Source organism: Cornus florida, unplaced genomic scaffold, assembly GCF_030987335.1.
Source record: "Cornus florida cultivar Cherokee Brave unplaced genomic scaffold, ASM3098733v1 CherokeeBrave_3.0.0_Hap2_Chr08, whole genome shotgun sequence".
Classification (NCBI taxonomy): domain Eukaryota; kingdom Viridiplantae; phylum Streptophyta; class Magnoliopsida; order Cornales; family Cornaceae; genus Cornus; species Cornus florida.
In genome coordinates, this window is record NW_026775578.1 from 33,526,166 (window position 1) to 33,547,654 (window position 21,489).

Below are 21,489 nucleotides of genomic sequence, written 5' to 3' on the forward strand. Positions count from 1 at the left end.
GATGACACCCACCGTTGAATTCTCCATCAGACGGAAGGGAAAAAGCCTCACCAAACCCATAATAGGATTTTGGAAGGATGCAAGGTGAAGTTTCCTCAATCAAACTGATCTTGAAGGCTTCTCGTTGGTCTTCAACAAAAACAAACTTCGGCACCACAGCTCCAGCAGAAACAAGGAGAACTCGTTCGCCTCTCGCTTGATCATCCGCTTCCACTCCTCTAAACCCACCGCAGAGGTCTCCGATGGCTACTATCAGTTTGTGGCACCATAGATGGAGGGGCAAGCTGAACAACACCACCCTTCATAACCTGTCGCGATCAACCACAGCGGAGTAGCCCACCGCGAAATCCCACTTGTCGATGTGTAAGGAAGCTTCACCCCATCTCTTCCTCCCCACATTCAAAACCCTGTAAGCTTCGACCTCCGATGGTAGACGGAACAAAAAAATGCCGTCAGGTAGGGTTGAAACTTTTACTCCACACGAGATTTGCCAAGATTTCGTCGCCCACTCCTCGATCCTTTTAGTGCACCCCACATCACGATCAAAACGACCAACCAGACAAGATTTCAATACGGATTCACGTTCTGCAATGCTCTGATGATCAACCCTAAGGACCACATCTCTATCAATTGAACAACTTTTGATCTTCCTGTGAATATTGAGACATGGTAGGGTCGCGACTTTGAGATACGAACGTAGCATGATCTGTCGAAACCAAAGATCCAACACCAAGAAAGAAAAGAAAGAGAACTATAGACGCCGGAGTAGAAGACTCCGGCGTCAAAAGAGAAAAGAAAAATCTAGAGGAAAGTCAAAACTTTTACCAGGTAGAATAAGCCAAAGTCGCCCTATCCCTGTCCCACCCCTATGCTTACAACCCCATAAATATATTAAAAAATATGTGTATACAACATTTTCTATTTACTTCTAACGTGTATAACCCTTCAAAAGCTAGCTTCCATAGTTGGGGCAAATATAGACATCCAGATGCCAAACAAAGCTAAATGAATGGAGTAAGTGCTCATCCAGTTAAGTGCGTTTGATAACGAAATTTGAGTACCACTTAAAAAGGTAAGCGCTACTTAAAATGGGATAAAATTTTAAGTGATGGGGGTTTCACCATTATTGAATGCTAAACACTTAAAATTCAAAATAAAAATCTCAATTTTTATTACCACTTACAATCCAGCACTAAAAGTTCAGCTATTAAATTTTTCAGCACATGATTTTCAGTTTTAACAATAGCACCTTACACTGCATTAACAAATCAAAACCTATCAAATTTCAATTATAAAGCATAACAATAATTAATACCTTGAAAAGGTTAAAAGGCATCTGTTTTTGAATTCGGAAACTGCGGACTTTATCATGATCCACAAGATCAAAGTATATATCTCTACCAATCTGCTCAAGAAGATCCTCATCACGAGCAACCTAGAGGCACACAAAATAATAGATTTAGTACACAATAACAAGGTACAGATGTAAAGTTTATAGACAAGAACAAGTTTGGGGGAGAAAAAAGAAAGTTGTAACCTTTATAATAGTGTAAAGGTGCGCCTCTGCTTTTTCCTTTCTCTTTTGCTCCTTTTCTTCTTGTTCTTTCTTCAACCTTGTCTGGAATGTCATGCAGGTTCAGTATAACTTATTTGGCAAAACATCAAAAACATTAAAATGAGGTCAAGAGATTTATTACCCTAAGGTGCTCAGCTATGTCCTTTTCATCTACATTACATATTATTTTCTCCTTGTCACTTTCACGTATATACACAAGCATGTATGCATTTGAATATTTTGTAAATTTAAATGGAGAGTTGTTGAACCCAGGGTTCGTCTGTGGTAACTGTTGAATATAAAAATTGAAAAGAAAAGACATTAGTATCAAAGAAGTAGGATTAGGATTACACAAAGCAGGGAACTTCAAAAAATAAATGTTGAAAATTGTTACCTCTTCCTCACCACCATACTGCTCCTCCAATGCCCTCTTGATGTCTTCTTTTGTTACCCGTTCATCATCGAATTTAAACCTAAATGCAACCAGGTTCAATTGAATGTTGACAATTAACAGGAATGACATAACGAAAAGGCTGATGCACTGTAGCACCAAAATGAGAACAAATCAAAGAATAAAGTAAAAGCTAGATGCGCAACTGCATCAAATCCATTCACAAAACTGCATTTAAGCTCACTATGCAAATAAGCTGCATGCAGCTTGTGAATATAAGGAGAAACCAAACAACAATATCGCAGCAATAAAAGAACCTTTATCAAGACCTACAAGTAAAAAAAGAAATAGGAATTCATAACAAAAGGATTAGAACAGAAAAGAATGATGTGGTTGCATCAGCCAAGTTGCCTAAATACAGCAAAGCATTGGTAAGTTTATTGACCTTCACTTTACTTTCCTTCAAAGGCTTCACCAAGCAACATTGAACAAAAAATTCAATACACATGTGCCAGAAGATACGATTTAGAAAGAAAGAAAGAGTAAACAAATATGCATACCACTGATCAGAAAGCGTTGGTCTTATATAAGCATAATAATGTCCACCATGCACACCACCACTGTGAACCAAAACACTGCAAACAAACATCAAAGCATTATACCAGTTGCGGTATGAAGAGCATCAACCAGATGCCAGTATAGTAAAGAAATTGTAAACATTATTATGGAAGTCAAAACGTAAAAGTTTGGTAATAGAGAATGATTAATATAGCACAATAGAAAGAAACCTACTGAGGAGAAAAAATTATAAACAATAAAATCAATAAGTAAATAACCAAGAAAAAGTTTCTATGGAATAAGACGAGTGCTATCCATCTAGAGATTGAACTATATATACATATCACATAAATAAATATACATATCACATTAAAAAAACATGTACATCTCATTCCATAGAGTATGTTGTTTGCAGATGACAGTTTTGTTAGATGCTCATAAGGAAGCCTCAGCAACAAACTTAGAAACATGGAGAAAGGCTTTAGAAGCAAAAGGCCTAAAAAGTAGTAAAACTAGTAGAATACATGGAATGTAAATTTGATAGAATAACAGAAGTTGACAGTATAAATATTACAATTCAAAACCAAAGAGTTACTCAAAATAATTACTTTCCTTATTTAGGGTCAATATTACAAAAATAAGGGAGATAGATTGTGGTGTGGTGAGTAGGATTGGAGAACAGTGGACAAAATGGTGGCAACTAGTTGTATCCTATGCAACAAACTATTATCAAATAAATTAAAAGAAAACTTCATCTATAGGACTGTTTTCAAGCTAGCTTTATTGTATGGAGTAGAGTGTTGGGCGTTGAAAAAGAAATAAGAACAACGCATTCAGTTAGCGGTAATGAGGATGTTGCTATGATGGATGATAGGAGTGAGGAATCCTTCACCACTGGCTGTAGATGACTGGATTTTTCAATCTTTTCAAACTTTTATCTGTAGGTGCAAGTCAGAAAGATTGAGAAATAGAACCATCTGATTTGAATCGTTCTCAGTAGCCATAAGATGGTCATCTTAGGGTGAACCTTTTGTCGACAGACTACAAGAGCTAAGATAAGTAATGAATGAGTGAGGGAAAACTAGGAATTGCATCTATTAAAGATAAATTAAGAAAAAGTAGACATACATAGTATAGTCATGTACAACGTAAAACCAAAGATGCAACGTTAGAAGAAGAAGACTTGTTTGCCAGGAGAAAGCAACAAAGAGGCCGACCAAAAACTTACATGGGAACAAGCAATTAAAAATGATTTTTAAAAAATATAGATTAGAGGAGACATGGTATATGATAGAAAAGAACAGAAAAAGAGAATTCATGAGGCTTATCCATATGGGATAAGGGTAAAGATGACGATGATGATGATGAAATATGTACATCTCATTCACATTGAACGGAAGTAGAAAAAAGGACCATTGGATGAGGGGCATATCAATAATGGAATTCTATATTATTAAAGTTTACACCCAATTCATGCTGTATATCCAATCTAGTTCTTTAGGTTGCTTGCTAACTATTTGAAAGTTCTGTAAATCAGAGTTCTGAAGACTTAATTCATCCCAGGAGAAGGCTCACTGCAGTAGATGCTCGGTTGCCTGAATCTGATGTTAGAAAGAAACAAAATGCAACTTTGTTTCATTTGGGAAATTACAGGTTCCTTTTGTGGAAAGTAGGGTAGGAAAAAAAATAGAGAATCTCAGAACTGCAATCAATCATCATCATCATCCTTGCCTTTATCCCCCATATGGATGGGTCGGCCACATGAATTCTCTTTTTCATTCTTTCCTATTATGCACCATGTCTTCTCTTAAATTTAAGTTTTTTAAGTCATTTTTAATTACTTCATCCCATGTAAATTTGGTCGGCCCCTTTGTCATTTGCCTTCTAAACAAACAACACATCCTCTTTTAATAGATGCAGTATCGGACCTACGTTGAATATGACCATACCACCTAAGTCTTCTTTCTCTAATTTTATCATTTATAGGGGCTATACCTCTTGTTCCCCTTGCACACCCATTATTAATCTCATCTATTCTAGTGATTCCTACATCCAACGTAGCATCCTCATTTTCACCATATGAATGCGTTGAAGTTGTGTCTTTTTCGATGCCTAACACTTCGCTCCATACAATAATGTCGACCTAATAACCGTTCTATAGAATATTCCTTTTAATTTATTTGGTATTCGTTTGTTGTCACAAAGGATACCACTAGCTTGCCTCCATTTTGTCCACCCGGCTCCTAATCCTACTTACTACATCACCATCTATCTCCCCATCTTTTTGTACCATAGATCCTGGGTAACGGAAAGAGTTCTTTTGAGTAGCTCTTTGGTCTTGAATTTCTATATATATAGTGTATCGATTTCTACTTTATCAAATTTACATGTCATATATTCCGTTTTAGTTTTACAAATTCTTAGGCCCCTTGATTCTAATGCCTTTCTCCATATTTCTAATTTTGTTGCTAAGGCTTCCTTAGAGGTATCTATTAATACTATGTCATCCGCAAATAACATACACCATAGGATGTCTTCTTGAATATCTTTCATTATTTCGTATAATAATATTGCAAATAGTTGTGAACTCAACACCGATCCTTGGTGTAGTCCCACCTTTATAGGGAAGTCACTAGTTTCTCAGCATTTAGTATTAACTCTAGTCAATGTATCATTATATATATCCTGAATAAGATTAATAAGTTTTGAAGGTACTTGCTTTCTTTGTAGAGCCAACCAAATCATGTCCCTTGGCACTCAATCATATGCCTTCTCTACATCTATGAAACCAAATGCAACTCTTTTTTTTGCTATTTGATATTAGGGTGCCTACTGTTTAGGTCATTGGAAAAGGAGAAATAGAGAGACCACCGGCCCCATTGCCCGGGTGGTATAACCTCCCCCTTCACAAGAGGAGGTTGAGGGTTCAAGCCCCAAGGGAGCAAAATGGGTTTGTGAGTTGCTTGCTTGCCCTTGGGGGGTTGGTTGAAGGGGGGTGAGGAGGAATTAGAAAGTAAAGTCAGTTCTAGTAGTCAAATAAATTTTACAAAATAAAGCAAATAACTCACCAAACAAAGCAGTGAAGCTATTCATTGCATTACACAAACCATGGAGTCGTAATCAACAGATGCAAACATACTGGGATTAGTAATACCTGTGGAGAGTATACAAATTGCGGACACTCCGGTCTGCATCGGGTGATAGATATTTGCCGTTCTCTCTATCAAGATCAAGTTGCAAGGGGAACTCATAGCGGTCATTTATCTGTTTGATTAGAGGAACAAGCAAAATCACTAATACACCTTATTAGGCAGAAATTTACAAATATAGGCAAAATGTCATCAGCATATCTACCATTCATAAGACAATCCAAGAAATCTTAGTGTTAAAAATATGTGAAAAGGAGTGCCTGAGTTGATTAAGTTTTTCTTATCACTAATGCTACGTTTGGCGTGCAGGAATGGAATAGCCATTCCAACCATTCCTTTGTTTGGTATGCAATTTAAAGTGAGAATGGTAATTCGACTCATTCCATTGGAATGAAAATCCATTCCACAACTAAACCTATGGAATGGCCATTCAATTCCCAAGTAATTTTTTTTTAAAAATCAACTTCCCAAAAAACTCTCATGTTCCAAGTTAAAAAACCACCACTACCTTCCACCACAACCACCTTCGCCTTTCACCACCACCACCACCGCCATCGACTTCCACCACCGCCATCAACTTCACCACCGCCCACCGCTTTCCACCGCCACTGCCATCGCCTTTCACCACTGCCACCACCTTCCACCACCACTTCTACCTTCCACCACTACCACTGCTACCGCCACTTCTTTACACCGCCACTATCGCCTTCCACCGCTTCCACCACCACCGCCGCCACCGTCACCGCCTTCTACCGCCGTCGCCTTTCACTACTGCCACCACCTTTCACCACAGCCACCACCTTCCACCACTACCACTGCTACCTTCCACCACTACCACTGCCACCGCCACTTCTTTTCACCACCACTATCGCCTTCCACCGCTTCCACCACCACCGTCACCGCCTTCTACCGCCACTGCCTTCCACCATAGCCAACGTCACCGCCACTACCTTCCGCCGCCACCGCCGCCTTTTCCACTGTCACCACCACTACCTTTCACCACCGCCGCCGCCGCCGCCTTCTACAACCACTGCCACCGCCTTCCACCACCACCTTTCACCACCACCGCCTTCCACCACCACCATCGCCTTCCGCCACCGCCACCGCCACCGCCACCATCTTTCACCATCGCCATCGCCATCGCCACCCCTTCCACCACCGTCACCGCCTTTCACCACCACCATAGTCACCTCCATTGGCTTCCACCACCGTCACCTACACCACTATCTCCTTCCACCAACACCATTGTCGCCTTTCACCGCCGCCGCCTTCCAACACCCCCACCTACACCATATCGCTTTCCACCTCCACACCATCGTCACCACCATCCACCACCGCCACTGCTACCATTTATTTTTTAAAAAAAATTATAGAAGAATATCATTTTATGAATTTAATATATTAGTAACTATGAGGGATATTGTGGAAAACTCAATTTAAAATTTATTCCATTCTAAATTTTAAATTGGTCCAACCAAATACTAGAATGATTATTATCATTCCATTCCTACATATTTCATATTTACAGCCAAACAATAGAATGAGAATGGTCATTCCATTCCATTCTCATTCTCATTCCATTCCCACTTGCATTGCATTCCATTCCATTCCTGTACACCAAATGTAGCATAAGGTAATTGAATCTAAGGTAATTGGCCAATCCTACTGTCACTTAAAATTTTGACCAATTTTCAGGGGTTCTTAATGTTTTAAGTGGTATCCTAAATCACTAACAAACACGCTTATTTTTCAAAATTGCTGACCGTGTTCAGTTTTAGACATTATCAACAGGGCCTAGGTCTGAATTCAACTTTTGGGTTAAGCAATGGTAGGGGTGTGCACGGTCCGGTTTGGACCGGATTTGGAGTATTTTGAGACCAAACCATTTATAACGGTTCCATCATTTTTGAAACCAGACCAAACCATAAAGTGCATGGAACCAAACCAAACCAAACCGCGAAAAACCGGGTTGGTTCGGTTTGGTTTGTCGGTTTCAGTTGATTACCCTTTTATTATATTTTAATTTAGAGGGGGCAAAGTTATATATATATATCAACTAACATTGATATAACATGCCAAAAAAAAGAATTTTAATAAGAAATAAAGGAAAGAAAATTGAGATATATTTGAAAGGAAAGAAAATTGAAAATTGAGATATATTTGAAAGGAAAGAAAATTGAGATATATTTGAAAAGAAAAATTTGACTTTTTTTAAAAGAAATTTTTTTTTTTTTTTGATAAGTAAATTGAATTAAAAGCGTTCAAAAAGGGGAACGCGACCCAAACTATACAAAGACAAAACGGAGCCTATGAATTCAAAGAACTCATAAAGTCAACAATCTCTTCAAGAGAGGAGTAGTCTCTCCCCTGACCCCAACAAAACAAATTACAAATGATAGAAAATTTTAACACCCCAATGGAGGATTCCTTTCCTTCAAAAGATCTTCCATTACGCTCTCTCCAAAGGCTCCACCAAATACAAAAAGGGATCACCCTCCAAAAAACTCTGACCTGAGCCCCCACCCATTGGCCCCTCCACATATCTAACAACTCCCAAGATGTCCGAGGCATGACCCAATGAATACCAAACGGGCCAAACATCAAACTCCAACAATCATGAGCCACAGGACAGTGCAACAAAAGATGATCCACCGACTCCCCATTAATCTTGCAAAGACAACACCTATTAACAATGATATATCTTCTCTTCCTCAAGTTGTCCAACGTCAAAATCTTATTCCAAGCTGCAGTCCACACAAAAAAGGCCACCCTAAGAGGTGCCTTAGACCTCCACACCGTCTTCCATGGGAATGAGGTACCATGAAAACCAGAAAGGCACACAAAAAAGGACCGGACCTGGAACATCCCCTGAGAAGAAGGCACCTAAATCAAAGAATCTGCCCCAGACCCCTCCACCTCCTGTCTGTAAAGAAGAGCCAAAAACCCAGTGACATCATCCAGCTCCCAATCCTGAAAAGCTCGCCGGAAACGCACATCCCAAGACAACCTTCCACTATCAAGGCGATAATAGTCAGCAACCATTGCATGTTTGTCAACAGCAATCCTAAAAAGCCTGGGAAACAAAAGGGCCAAAGGCCTATCATCACACCATGGATCCTCCCAAAACCGGATAGTTCTTCCATCCCGAACTCTGAATCTAATATGTTTGGAAAAGGCATCCCACCCCTTACCAATGGCCCTCCACACCCCCACTCCGCCAACAGACCTGACTGATCCAGCTGACCACCCTCCTCTCTCCTCCCCAAAGCGACATGAGATAACCTTTCTCCATAATCTATGTCTTTCCTTACCAAATCTCCAAAGCCACTTACCAAGAAGAGCACAATTGAAAGTGGCCAATCTCCTAATTCCAAGCCCTCCCAACCGAATAGGCCTGCAAACCTGTTCCCATTTGACAAGATGATACTTGAACTCTTCTCCGCAACCCCCCCGAAGGAAATTACGTTGGAGCATTTCTATTCTTCCAACAATAGAGGCTGGAATACGAAAAAGCGAGAGAAAGTACGTTGGAAGGCTTGACAAAGTGCTCTTCACTAACGTAACTTTACCGCCCTTTGACAGATATTGTTTTTTCCAACCCGCTAATCTTCTCTCGACCCGCTCAATCACCGGGTTCCAACTTCCCACCCTCCTAGCCGAGTCCCCCAGCGGCAAACCCAAGTACGAGATGGGAAAGCGTTGCGTCCCACATCCTAGAACAACAACCAGAGTGTCCACCTCCTGAACTTCCCCCACAGGAACAATCACACTCTTTCCCACGTTAACTTTCAAACCAGAAACAGCCTGGAAGCAAACCAAGACACATCGCAGATACCTCAACTGGGAAATATCAGCCTCACAAAAAACAATAGTGTCATCCGCAAAAAGTAAATGAGAGATCTCCAACTGCTGAACTGATTCAGGGCCAATCTTGAAACCCCTAAGAAAACCCAAATCCACCGCCCTTCTCATCAGCCTGCTAAGGGCCTCCATAACAATAATAAAAAGAAAAGGGGAGAGAGGGTCTCCCTGTCTCAACCCACGAGAACTGCCAACGAATCCCGAAGGAGAGCCATTCACCAACACCGAAAACCTGACAGTGGAAACACAAGAAACAATTCACTTCCTCCATCTCTCACCAAAACCCATCCTCTCCAACAGATAGAACAGGAAATTCCAGCAAACATGATCATAGGCTTTCTCAATATCCAGCTTGCACAGAACACCAGGAGTCCCACTACGAAGTCTAGAATCCACACATTCGCTAGCAATAAGAGCGGAATCCAAAATCTGTCTACCCCCAACGAAAGCATTCTGAGACTCAGAGATAACTCCATCCAGGACCTCCCTCAATCTAAAGGCAAGGACTTTTGCAATGATCTTGTAAATGCACCCGATCAGACTAATGGGTCTAAAATCCTTGATATTAGAAGCACCACCCTTTTTAGGAATAAGGGCAATAAAAGATGCATTAAGCGATTTCTCAAATCGCCCCGTGGAATGAAACTCATGAAAAGTGCCCATAAACTCATATCGGACCACCTCCCAGCTTTCCAGCAAAAATCTCATCGTGAAACCATCTGGACCTGGAGCCTTATCACCATTGCAACTCTTTAAAGCCTTCAGCACTTCCTCCTCCGAAAAAGAATTTTCCAACCCATCTCTCTCCAAGGCAGAAATAGAATCGAAGTGAAGACCATCTAGACGAGGTCTCCAACGAAGAGGCTCAGAATAAAGTCCTTGATAGAAAAAGACAATAGCACTTCGCACCTCCTCCTCCGAAGACAAAACTGCACCATCCACACACATCCGCCCAAAGTGATTACTCCTCCTATTAGCATTAGCAGTTCTGTGAAAAAACTTCGTATTACGATCCCCCTCTTTGAGCCATAATGCCCGAGATTTCTGACGCCACGAGATTTCCTCCAAAAGAGCAATCTCCACACATTCTGCCTGGCAAGCTGCTCTTCTACTGCGTTGAGATTCCGAAATAGCACCCTCCCCTTCCAATCGATCAATCTCCGCAATATCAACCAAAGCCCTATTCTTCCTCCACACCAAGCTCCCAAATACCTCCTTATTCCACCTTTTAAGATTTGTTTTCAAGATCCGAAGCTTTCCGGCAAGGATATGGCTCGATGTACCCACCACCAGATTCTCCTCCCACCAAGAATGGACAAGTTCCTGGAAGTTAACCGCACGAAGCCACATGTTCTCAAATCTGAAAGGAGTACTGCGAGGTCTCAAACCTCCACAATCCAAAACCAAAGGAATGTGATCCGATGTCACCCTAGCCAAAACTGCCTGAACAACATCCGGGAATTTCTCCTCCCATTCACCTGAAATCAAGAATCTATCAATGCGAGAGAGTTGGAACTTCCCTTCCGCTGGACCAAGTAAAGGAAGCTCCCTCAAGGGGGAGATCAATAAGCTGGTGGCCATCAATAAAATCAGAAAAGTGCATCATAGCCTGGGTCCATGGGCCAACTGTAGACCTCTCCGCCGGAGATCTAACCACATTAAAGTCACCTGCCATACACCAAGGAAGAGACCACCTCCCCTTCACCCCACTCAACTCCTCCCACAAACCATCCCTCTCAACATCATCAACCGGCCCATACACCCCAGAAAAACCCCAAGTGAAGCCATCCTCCTCCATCACAAAAGCACAAGATAAGGAAAATCTCCCTCTGCAAACATCAACTTTAGTCAGCCATCTCCTATCCCACATAATAAGAACACCTCCTGAAGTCCCAGCAGCATCCAACGCCTCCCATTCAACAAAGCGGTTGCCCCACAGACTTTTCACCACCCGATCAGACAAAGAATCAATCTTTGTTTCTTGAAGACACACCATGTGCACCCCCCATTTTTTAAAAGAAATTTAAGGAATTTAAAGAACAAAAGAAAGAAAAGGGGCACATGAGAACTTTACTTGATTTACGTTTAGAATATGATATACATATATAAATATATATATTATATAACATAGTAACGGTTCGGTCCGGGCTGGTCCGGTCCGACACAACTCTAAACCAAGACCAGACCGAAGAATTACGGTTTCATAATTTTGGGCCCGTGACCAGACCAAACCGCTATACAACTAGCCCAAACCGCCCAATTCAGTACGGTCCGGTCCGGTTTTTCGGTTTACCAGATTTTTTGAACACCCCTAAGCAATGGACATTCACAAAGAACCAATCAACTTCATGGAATCAAAAGAAGAATAGAACCAAAATATCGAGCATACGTATCAATGCATTTGACTTTATATCTATGATGGACTCTGATCATGCTAAAGGTGGAATTGATCTGTGGATCTTTTAGATGTTCACCAAAATGGAGGCAAGGATACCTCAATACTTTATTCCAAATGTAGCTATACATACTAAAATACATATAGTGCTGAACTCTTCAACCCCTTGACAATTCGCCCGGTCAGCACCTGTATGTAGTCTTTCAAACTTTATCTCTCACTAAATCCAGAAGTTAAAAAGTCCTAGTTTCAAACTATCCCTCAGTAAACAAGGTGTAACTACATTAGAATGGATTAAATATAATATCAAAATGTAAATACATCCCTCAAAGCAAAAAAACATTCATCCTTCAAAATTTTCTTAAACAGAAAAAATGCACTTGAGGCATAAGTTTTCTTTATAATTGGTGCCACATTCAAAGTGAAAAATAGACATAGCAACACTTGAATTTTTACTGCTATATATTCTGCTTTCAATCTCTCCCATAAATTAGCAAACTACCAAGATTGAAAACAGAACATCCAAAAAATTTCACAGCTTAAAAGAACTAATTTTGAAAAGGAAACTAGTGCAATCAACTCTAGATTCTCTCAGCTTATTATACGCCCGCTATCTTTGAACTTTTAGGTGAGACACAAGGTAAAAGGAAACAACAATTTGGGTGCTGCCCAAACATGAAAAATATAAGCACAGAAACAAGGAATATGGACAAAAATCAAACAAATAAATAAGACGCAATTGGAAATGAGAGAGCAATCCTCATTTCAATATGCTCAACGACCAACATATATAATGCATATGGCAAGAGAAAAATTTCCAGACTGAATAGATTGTTAATCCTCAATGCAATGTAAAGAACATGACAAATGCATTCACCCAAGGAAACAAAAAGCTACACGAACTGTCACAGATAAAACACCCCTCTAAGAGAACTTTAAAACCTTATTTGCATTGCCACACGTATAAGCTTGGATTTGTGCAAGCATGCCTCGTCATTTTTTATTCACCATATATGGAAAAGTAAATCATTATTTCCTTGTAACATGGAAATTTGTGAATAAGTAAGAACTAACACATGAAAGAAACTCAAAACTATAAAACTTACCAAGGCCCTTGAGGCCTAGTGGTATCTCCTCTACCTCCCAAAGTGGATGGTGAGGGTTCGAGTTCCCAAAGCGGCAAAGTGGGTGTGTGAGTGGTGTGTCTGTGTTTCTTGCCAATGAAAGAAAAAAAAAAAAAAAAAAAAAACTGTAAAACTTAACGCACCGATATAATTTGTTCAAATACAGTCTACCTTGCATGCCTTGAACAATACTAGCCCATTCACCCAAAGAAATGAAGGGGAAAGAAAAAAATAAAAAAGGCCACACGGACCTTCAGAGATGAAACACCCTATCCAATACTTCCAAACTTTTTTTTGCATTGTTGCATGTATAAAATTGTGTTGTCAAACCATGATTCATCTTGTTGTATTTACCAAATATGGTCAGGTAAATCATATTTTCTTATAACAGTAAAAATTGTGCATAAGAGCTCACAAACAAAGCAAGACAGTAGATAATTCAAATTGTAAAACTTAATGCACTTTGTAGCATAAACAACACAAATGCTCACCAAATTGAACAGGCAATGCAAATTGTGCACAATATTAAAATATGCATCACGATATCCAAGAATTAATGATTCAGTTACCAACCTTTACCATCGCATCCCGCATAAAATCATATTCAAACCGCTTTAACTGAAGTTGAAGGACAGGGGGGAAATCAATGAAAAGAACACCTTTCCTGGCATCCTGAAAAGGTAAATATATCTTAGCATTTCGTCTAGAGACGGATATTCACACTATTGTACTCAGAAATCGTGCCCTAGAAACAGAAAACAGAAAAACAACAAACTACTCAGCAATAATAGCAATAAAATAAATCACCCAATTGTAGTAAATATCTTAGCTCAACTAAATCAAGCACTCAAAATATTGTACCGACCACTATGTTGATTAAGATAAAATTCTATCAGAAATAATCTAAAGTTGACAATTTAAGTCAGCAGGTTTATAGGGAATCCAACCTGTAATCCATGTTGTTCAGCATGATATTTGTTATCACCTTCAAGACGTTCCACCTCAACATACTTGTCAAAAGAAGCATAAATATCCCTACAGCCTTTCACATCAAGCTGAAGATCTAAGTTCAAAAACACATATTAGTCAGTAAGGCACACAAAATCCATCTCAGATAATATGGCCATGTGACAGTAATCTAAAACAAGTACCATAAAATGACTCCTTTCTTGTCGATTTGTAGTCCACATTGATGCATTCAATATAGTTCATATGGTGTCCTTCAAATAACTGTTGTATTGTACCCTCCACAACAGTACCCTGAGCCAGTAAGACCACATTCAATCAAACCTTGCAAATGAGCAATAAAGCTTTAACTGTATGATGAATTAAACCCCTATATTATACCTTCATTTTATCTTCAAGCTTTTCACAAAGAACCCTATTTAGTTCTTGAACATCATGCTGCATGAAAGAATCATACGTGTCCCATCCAAATGACTTTGTCAACTCTTTAGTTGATACACTCGTGTCACTATACTGGAGCTTATAGAATAAACTCTGTAACGCCAGAGGGATGCTCCCTGATGGCATATCATTCTCAGTTGTCGGCATATGATACACAGCCTGAAATCAACAGTTACGGATAGCAGATTCATCATGAATTAACATCAATGAGGGAAGTAGAGAGAATTTGCTAACCTTTCTGAAATAAGGAATATGGTACAGTGTCTGGAGTAGAGAGTTCATGTAACAAGTAGCTCCTTGGTTTTTAAGTCCAACGTAGCCGGTCTCCTTTTTTGAGTCATGTGACCAGTAATCAACAACTCTACGGACAGTAACATCAGCTTCAACAATGCAAGTATCATTCAGAAGATAGCCTCTACCAGGATCATATAGTTCACTAAGAGGCATGAATGAAGTGAAACCCCAATCACTTTCTCGTGCATTGAACTGGTGTTGGGTGTCTGCATAGTAAATGGTATCACATTTATTACAGAAGTAGTAATTCAACCACACAAGTTCAGAGGTTATAGGCAACACCTAGAAGACCGGTGGATGTCAAGCTTAGGCCCTTGCCTATGCTTTCAACATATAAAACATACAGATAAGGTAAAAATAGGAAAAGGGGTATAAGAAGAAAAGTCAACATCTAGCTATCAAGCACTGCATCATAAACAATAACATGTTTTTTAATATATTAAAACATCAATAAATAGTGTTTTTCCACTGTAATTTTCCACAACCTCCCCCTCCCCTATTTCTTATTTATTTATCTGCCTATCTATTGATGAACAAGTAATGCCCCCTTCCCTGCTTACCAAACATCAAACAAAAACAATTAAAAAATTCACCGTCTAGTAACCACACTGCAATGCATCACGGCCAAAATCAGTTTTGAATTAAATATAGCATTTATTGGGGCAAATCCTAACCTGAATATTTTTAATTTAAAAATAAATCCCATACCATTCAACATGAAATCGTATTTCAGTAATAGACAATTTCGGCATTACCCATAACTAAAAGAGTAGAGAAAGGGCGTGTTTTTTAAAATCTCACTATCTGCATAAGCAACTGTTAGTTACCCATAATCACACAAGCTTTTTTCTCTTCTTCCATTTGGTACGTGAAAGAGTATCAAGAAAGCACCAAAAGGGATTAAACCCATGTGCACAAGAAGCATAATCAGGAACTATACACACTATCCTCTCAAGGCTCGTCACATTGTTTGTTTGTAAGAATTTGAGATTCTTTTCAGCTTTATCACCACAGGCACAAGCAAGGGAGACTAGACTAGAATCAACCTGAGCTGACAAAAGAGATACTATTTGTAAAGTGAGGAGGCGCTGGAGATTAGAACATTCACAAAACTTAGTCAGCATTGCTGGGAAAATGGCAGTGTAATGATGAAAACAGTACACTGTGGAAAAGAGTGATGACAGCCGGTTTAGAAATGAAATGCAATGTGTAGGAAACTAATCTGCATAGCAGGTTTATGCTTTATGGTGAACGTAAAAAAGCAGATATCTAATCAGTAACATCTATTTTCTCGCCTATGCAATGCCTGAGCGACGCCTGGGTGCCTAACATCCTTTGTGTGGATTAGAGAACCATTGCTCTGCTCTACCATGATAAGTCCACTCTTAGTGTTCCTGGTGTGAGTACAACTCTACAACTAAGGTCACCTGACATCCACAAATGATAAGAAAATGAAACATATAAACTTCCTATTTTGGAACACATAGAAAACATCCATATTGTTTCCAACTTCATACACAGTGCAACAAGGAACAAGATAGTTAAAGGCATTCCAATTTTGGCTTAATCCCAAATTCATTACAATTTTCTTTATTAGTACAGATCAAGTTATAACATCTTTTTGATGGACTGTAATCAGTTAAATCATTATTAATGCTCTACATGGATAAATCCTGACGTTCCAGCAATGTTCTTTTCATGCTTTCGCAATAAACTAATAAATTTTTGGGTTTTCATCACTTCATGCTTCATAATTTGTTTCTTTGTTCCATTTATATTTATCTTTATAACACCAAATTGCTTAGCCAAGTAGCAGTTTTAGTTTAACATAACACCAAAAAATCACTAAATTTCTAATTTAAATCATGTGCAGAATGTGACTGCAGATTTGCATAGTAAAAAGAGGCAAATGACACTAGGGTGGATCATTTTCATATCTAATGGTTCCAAGCCCTATCCACTTATTCTTTTTACTGTTTATTTGCAGAGAAGGGAGGCAAGATTTATACCTACAACAAAATTGCCAGGTTAACATTCCTGCCTCTAGATTTGTTTTATTCATATGCAGCCATCAACAAAACCCCAACACTCAGTAATTTTATTCAAGCAGCACAAAAAGATGCAGATGGTCAAGATTTTTCCTACAACTGCAGTCCATCCAACGAAAGATGGACAAATAACCATTCGAGGTCAAAGGATTACTCAAAATAACCATTTTCAGCATTTAGTAGTAATAATACAAAAGATGGAGAAATGGATCATCATATAACAAATAGGACTGGTATAAATAGGTTAAAAAGTAAATTCAATAGAATAATTACTAGGCCACCTATCTTATAAGGAGCAAAATGTTGACCATTTTATTTACTAAAAAAAGGTGAATTACTCTAACACCCCCTTAGGTTCTCGGTTCTCCATTATTACCCACGCATTAATTTTTTTAAAAAATAACCCTCACACCCTGTCAGAGTTAGGAGGCATTAGATTTTTTAATGGTACACTGGATTTTACAATTATATCCTTTTATTTAATTACCCTAATGCATGCATCAAGCTGACACAATAAACCCTATTCAAGGAAAAGTTTTTTTTGCCCTTGATATGATGTATTTGACATCATATCCCGCCATCTCAAAAACGACATTCTCTCTCTCTCTCTCTCTCTCTCTCTCTCTCTCTCTCTCTCTCTACATTACAATCTCACAAACCCTAACACTAACTCCATCTCACAAATGCAACCCTTCGTCTCCCTTAGTCTCAGAAACCCTAATACTAACATCATCACTCCACCTCTTTTGTAACCCTAATACTACCATCATCACCTTTGTTCGAAATCACCGAAGATATCATTGCAATTTAATGATTGCAGAGAAGATCAGCATAGTCTATACCAATGAAGGACCAAACCATGCCCTACTCTCACGAGCTCTGTCAGGGTAATGTAAACTCGAAAAAGAAAAGCCTGAACTTTATTTTCTCAGTAACCAGATGGATCTTTATTTTTATTTTTTCAAATTCTATGGGGAAGTACAGCATAGTCAATAACTACTTGACCTTATGAAACTCTAGTTGATTAATGTCTTATTTGTAAACTTTCTTTATTTCTCTTCAGTAAAAGGAAAATGTAATTTAAGATTTTCTTAGTTAATGATCGATTTGCCCAATTAAGTTTCATTTATATCAAACTATCTTTGCTGATTTTCCGGTAATCCACTAAATTAAATAGAGGGCAAATTTGTAGAAACCATAGTTGTTAAAGGCGCGCCTAGGTTCCAAAAAAGCCCCGGGCTAGCCAAGGCTCAGCTAGAGCGCCTCAACCTAGTATAGGCCAAGCCACTTCAACAAGGCTCACATAAAGCCCTCAGGCTCGCGCTTTTTGGTAGGCTTTAGTCTAAAAAAAAAAAAAAAGAGCCTTTTTATTTTTTAATCATTTATTCATATCATTTTCTTTTTTATTTAGTGACTACTAAATTAAAATGTTCTATATCATAGCTTGATACCGAATATATATGATAATATATGCTTAAAATTTGCATGATTTTAGTCTTTTATTGTTTCAGATTTTGTAATCACGTTTAATTTTGTTAATGCATATGCATATGAAAGAGCAAATAACAAAATAGAATTTTTTGAGAATTTTATAATATTTGTATCGCATATCTTGAATTGTTGCAATTGGACATTTATTGAATTCATATGCAAATAGAAAAGATATATGAACGTTGATTTAGCTATTCCATTGACTTGATATGCTGAAGAAAAAAATCGTGATTTGATATTAACAAGTTTGTGTTGCATACTAACAATTAATATGCACTATTATTACATAAGCGCCTTGCTTCAATTAGGCTCACGCCTTATATTGCGACTTGCGCTTAGGCTCTAGAAGACCTTTGGCGCCTTAGTGCGCGTTGATCCTTTAACAACTATGTTAGAAACACTGAAAACCACCCTTTGATTGCATAATTTATGAAGAATTAAATATTTTACAAATAGCTTAACCATTAAATCAAAATAAGTAGTACATATTTTGGACGCTTGTAGAGAATATTCAAAATTTTCTGTTAATCAATTTCCTTTTACCAATCAATGAACCAATGTTGCCAAGGACTATGTCGGTGCCCAAAGAGAGAGAGAGAGATAGAGAGAGAGAGAGAGAGAGAGAGAGAGAGGTGCAGAAAAAGAGACTGTAAACCGAGAGAAATAGGTGCAAATAGAAAGAGAGTACGTAAAACGAGAGAGAGAGAGAGAGAGAGAAAAAAAAAATCTTCCTTCAACTTCTGATGAGAGAGAAAATCTGTAAACTCATTGTAATGTTATGGATATGTGAGGGTATAAAGGTCCACAGTATTAAGATTAAAAGACTGAGCAAGGCTTGTTTGGTCATTTTGCAACAAAAGGGTAGTTTTGACATTTTAGTTTTTCAAATTAATCGACTTTTAAAGTGCCCAACGGTCAACTAACAGCAGGGAGGTCATTCAAGGGAGGTTGACCAATTTTCTTTCACAAGAGTAATCCATGAGAAATAAAGAAAAACCTGAGGGTTAGTCAAAGTAATTCAAGAAAAAAAAAAAAAAAAAAAAGGTAGTACCTATATTGTTGAATGAGAATATTGAGAGAGATGATAGCAATAACTAAAAGAGGGAGGATAAATAATCAATGAATTAGAGAAATTTAGGAGCAACGCTTATTAGTGGAAAATTATGAGAAAGTAAGCTTAGGTGGTAAGAACATTTACAACATAAACCATCAGTGCATCAATACGTAAAGAACACTAGTAAAGATAGAAGATAAGAGGAAAGAAGCAAACCAGAACTAACATGGATAAAAATAATAAGAAAATATCCCAAGAAATTAAATACTATACTCCTAATATGAGTAGTAGCTCCTACTAAGGAAGAGTGTAATGTCATAAACTCCATTTGATTAGGACTGAGGCAAGGAGGATGATGATGACAACGACAATGATGATAAAGAAATCATTCCATGACAAGATAAGTCTAGTATGTCAGATATCAAGTCTTTCACATTCTTTTGCTAGCTAAATGCACACATTTGTAAATAACTGTGTATATATGGATATACATATTAATCATATAAATATATTATGATCCAACTTTCTTTAAACTTCAAATTAATTTCTTACCTGGGATAGGAACCCACTAACATGCAGTGAAACTTGGTGCGGAAAGATAATAATTTACACATAATAAAAACTTAATGTAGAAAATAAATGCACAGGTAACAATAACTTGTAATAACGTAAAGCAACAAATAAGCACAAATTCTGCCAACAAAAATTTGTCTTGTGCTATGTTGTGCGTAAAAATTTTAATTACATGTATACAGGATATATAGAAATTCCTAAAACAAATTACATAGTCTTCCTAGAACGGTAAATACGAAAATGACATAAACACCGTACCTTTCCTCACCGTGAACTTGTTATGGATTTGATTGACCACAGCTAAGCTGAATTGGGCGTATCTACTCCACCCGTATGGCAAAGCTGCAGAATCCGCAACATCCAAATACATTGACAAATGGTCCACATTGTTCCCCTTCGGGAATATAAGCACTCGCCTGCCACCCACCATACAACACAACAAAAATCTTAAAGGCGGATCAGAATGATCAAAAACAAGCTGCAGCGTTGATTCAACCCAAATCTAGAAAGAGTTTAGAAACAAAATACCATTTGTATCCTCCTACATAAAAAGTTTCGGAGTAGAGCTTCTTAGTATTCATCCTTGAAAAGTTATCAATTGTCCATGTGAACCGCGCTGATGGTGGATCATCAACTGACTGAGCATCTACTGTATTAGCAGTTTCTGCTGGTGTAACTAACAATGATTTTGCCAACAACAAAACAAAATCAAAACAAAAACATCAAAATGCGACAATCAAGTTAATATATTGCTAATATATATCTATTGTCTTGATTCTATTGAAGCTGAGCAGGAGCATAAAATATGGAAATTTCAGACGACATAAATAAAAAGCAATACCTTCCATGGGTTGGGGGCCTTCAGCGACAAAATCCGAATGCGGCACGAGCATCTCATCGTCCTCTTGCTGCAAAAACAAATGCCAAAATGAGATTTTGGATCTGATAAAATCGATAAGTTTATCAATCAAAACCCTAGAAAGTTAGCCATTTATGCGAGAAAATCTTACAATTTAGGTCGATAATCAAAATTAAAAAACGAATTGTTTAAAGATCGGAATTGGATATAATTTAACGAGAGAGAAAAAGTAGTGAACGAAAGCGAAAAACATCAAAAGAGTAAACATAGTAAACGTGTATACATAAAAATGAAAATAGAGAGAGAGATAGATAGAGAGAGAGAGAACAATTACATCTAATGGTGGAGGAGTCATCAGAGTCATGGTTGAGGTCGGTGGGATTGGAATTGACGAATCTTAGAGATATATACTGTTCTAGAGAGATAAAAAGAGAGACGAGAGAGAGCTCTGCAACGTAACACGACGGAGGGACTTGGGGGAACGGAAGGGGACCTGGGTTTAAAATGGAAAAGGGTAGTTTCGGAATTTAAGGACATGTTAGGGAGAGAAGCCGAGAAGGGAAAGAAAAAATTATTTAAAGTACATGCATGGTTTGCAATTTGCGATAGAGAAACTGAAAAAAAATAAAAATAAATTACTCAGGCAGATAGATACATGGTTGGAGTCAATTTGAGATTAACCAATATGAACCCTAAAGAGTAAAAAAAATATACATATATAACCCATGAA

At 38.2% G+C, this 21,489-nt stretch overlaps 1 protein-coding gene across 2 annotated transcripts in view; it reads right to left on the reverse strand.

The window, feature by feature from the left end:
* LOC132271217 (ubiquitin C-terminal hydrolase 12-like) overlaps window positions 1–21,279 on the reverse strand; it is a 41,720-nt gene extending 20,441 nt beyond the window's left edge. Inside the window, exons 1-15 of one of the 2 annotated variants that reach the window (XM_059772535.1) lie at window positions 21,094–21,277; window positions 20,742–20,808; window positions 20,429–20,576; window positions 20,159–20,316; window positions 14,675–14,940; window positions 14,381–14,599; window positions 14,185–14,293; window positions 13,981–14,096; window positions 13,607–13,705; window positions 5,659–5,768; window positions 2,507–2,581; window positions 1,950–2,028; window positions 1,698–1,844; window positions 1,538–1,618; window positions 1,316–1,435 (exon numbers count right to left, since the gene is read on the reverse strand). In XM_059772535.1, coding sequence (XP_059628518.1) covers window positions 1,316–1,435; window positions 1,538–1,618; window positions 1,698–1,844; window positions 1,950–2,028; window positions 2,507–2,581; window positions 5,659–5,768; window positions 13,607–13,705; window positions 13,981–14,096; window positions 14,185–14,293; window positions 14,381–14,599; window positions 14,675–14,940; window positions 20,159–20,316; window positions 20,429–20,576; window positions 20,742–20,808; window positions 21,094–21,123 — 1,824 coding nt within the window. In that variant the 5' untranslated portion in view covers window positions 21,124–21,277. Of the gene's footprint in view, window positions 1–1,315; window positions 1,436–1,537; window positions 1,619–1,697; window positions 2,029–2,506; window positions 2,582–5,658; window positions 5,769–13,606; window positions 13,706–13,980; window positions 14,097–14,184; window positions 14,294–14,380; window positions 14,600–14,674; window positions 14,941–20,158; window positions 20,317–20,428; window positions 20,577–20,741; window positions 20,809–21,093 lie in introns of both variants that reach the window. The other variant, XM_059772534.1, reaches the window with a different exon arrangement.
* Between the last annotated feature and the right edge of the window lie 210 nt (window positions 21,280–21,489).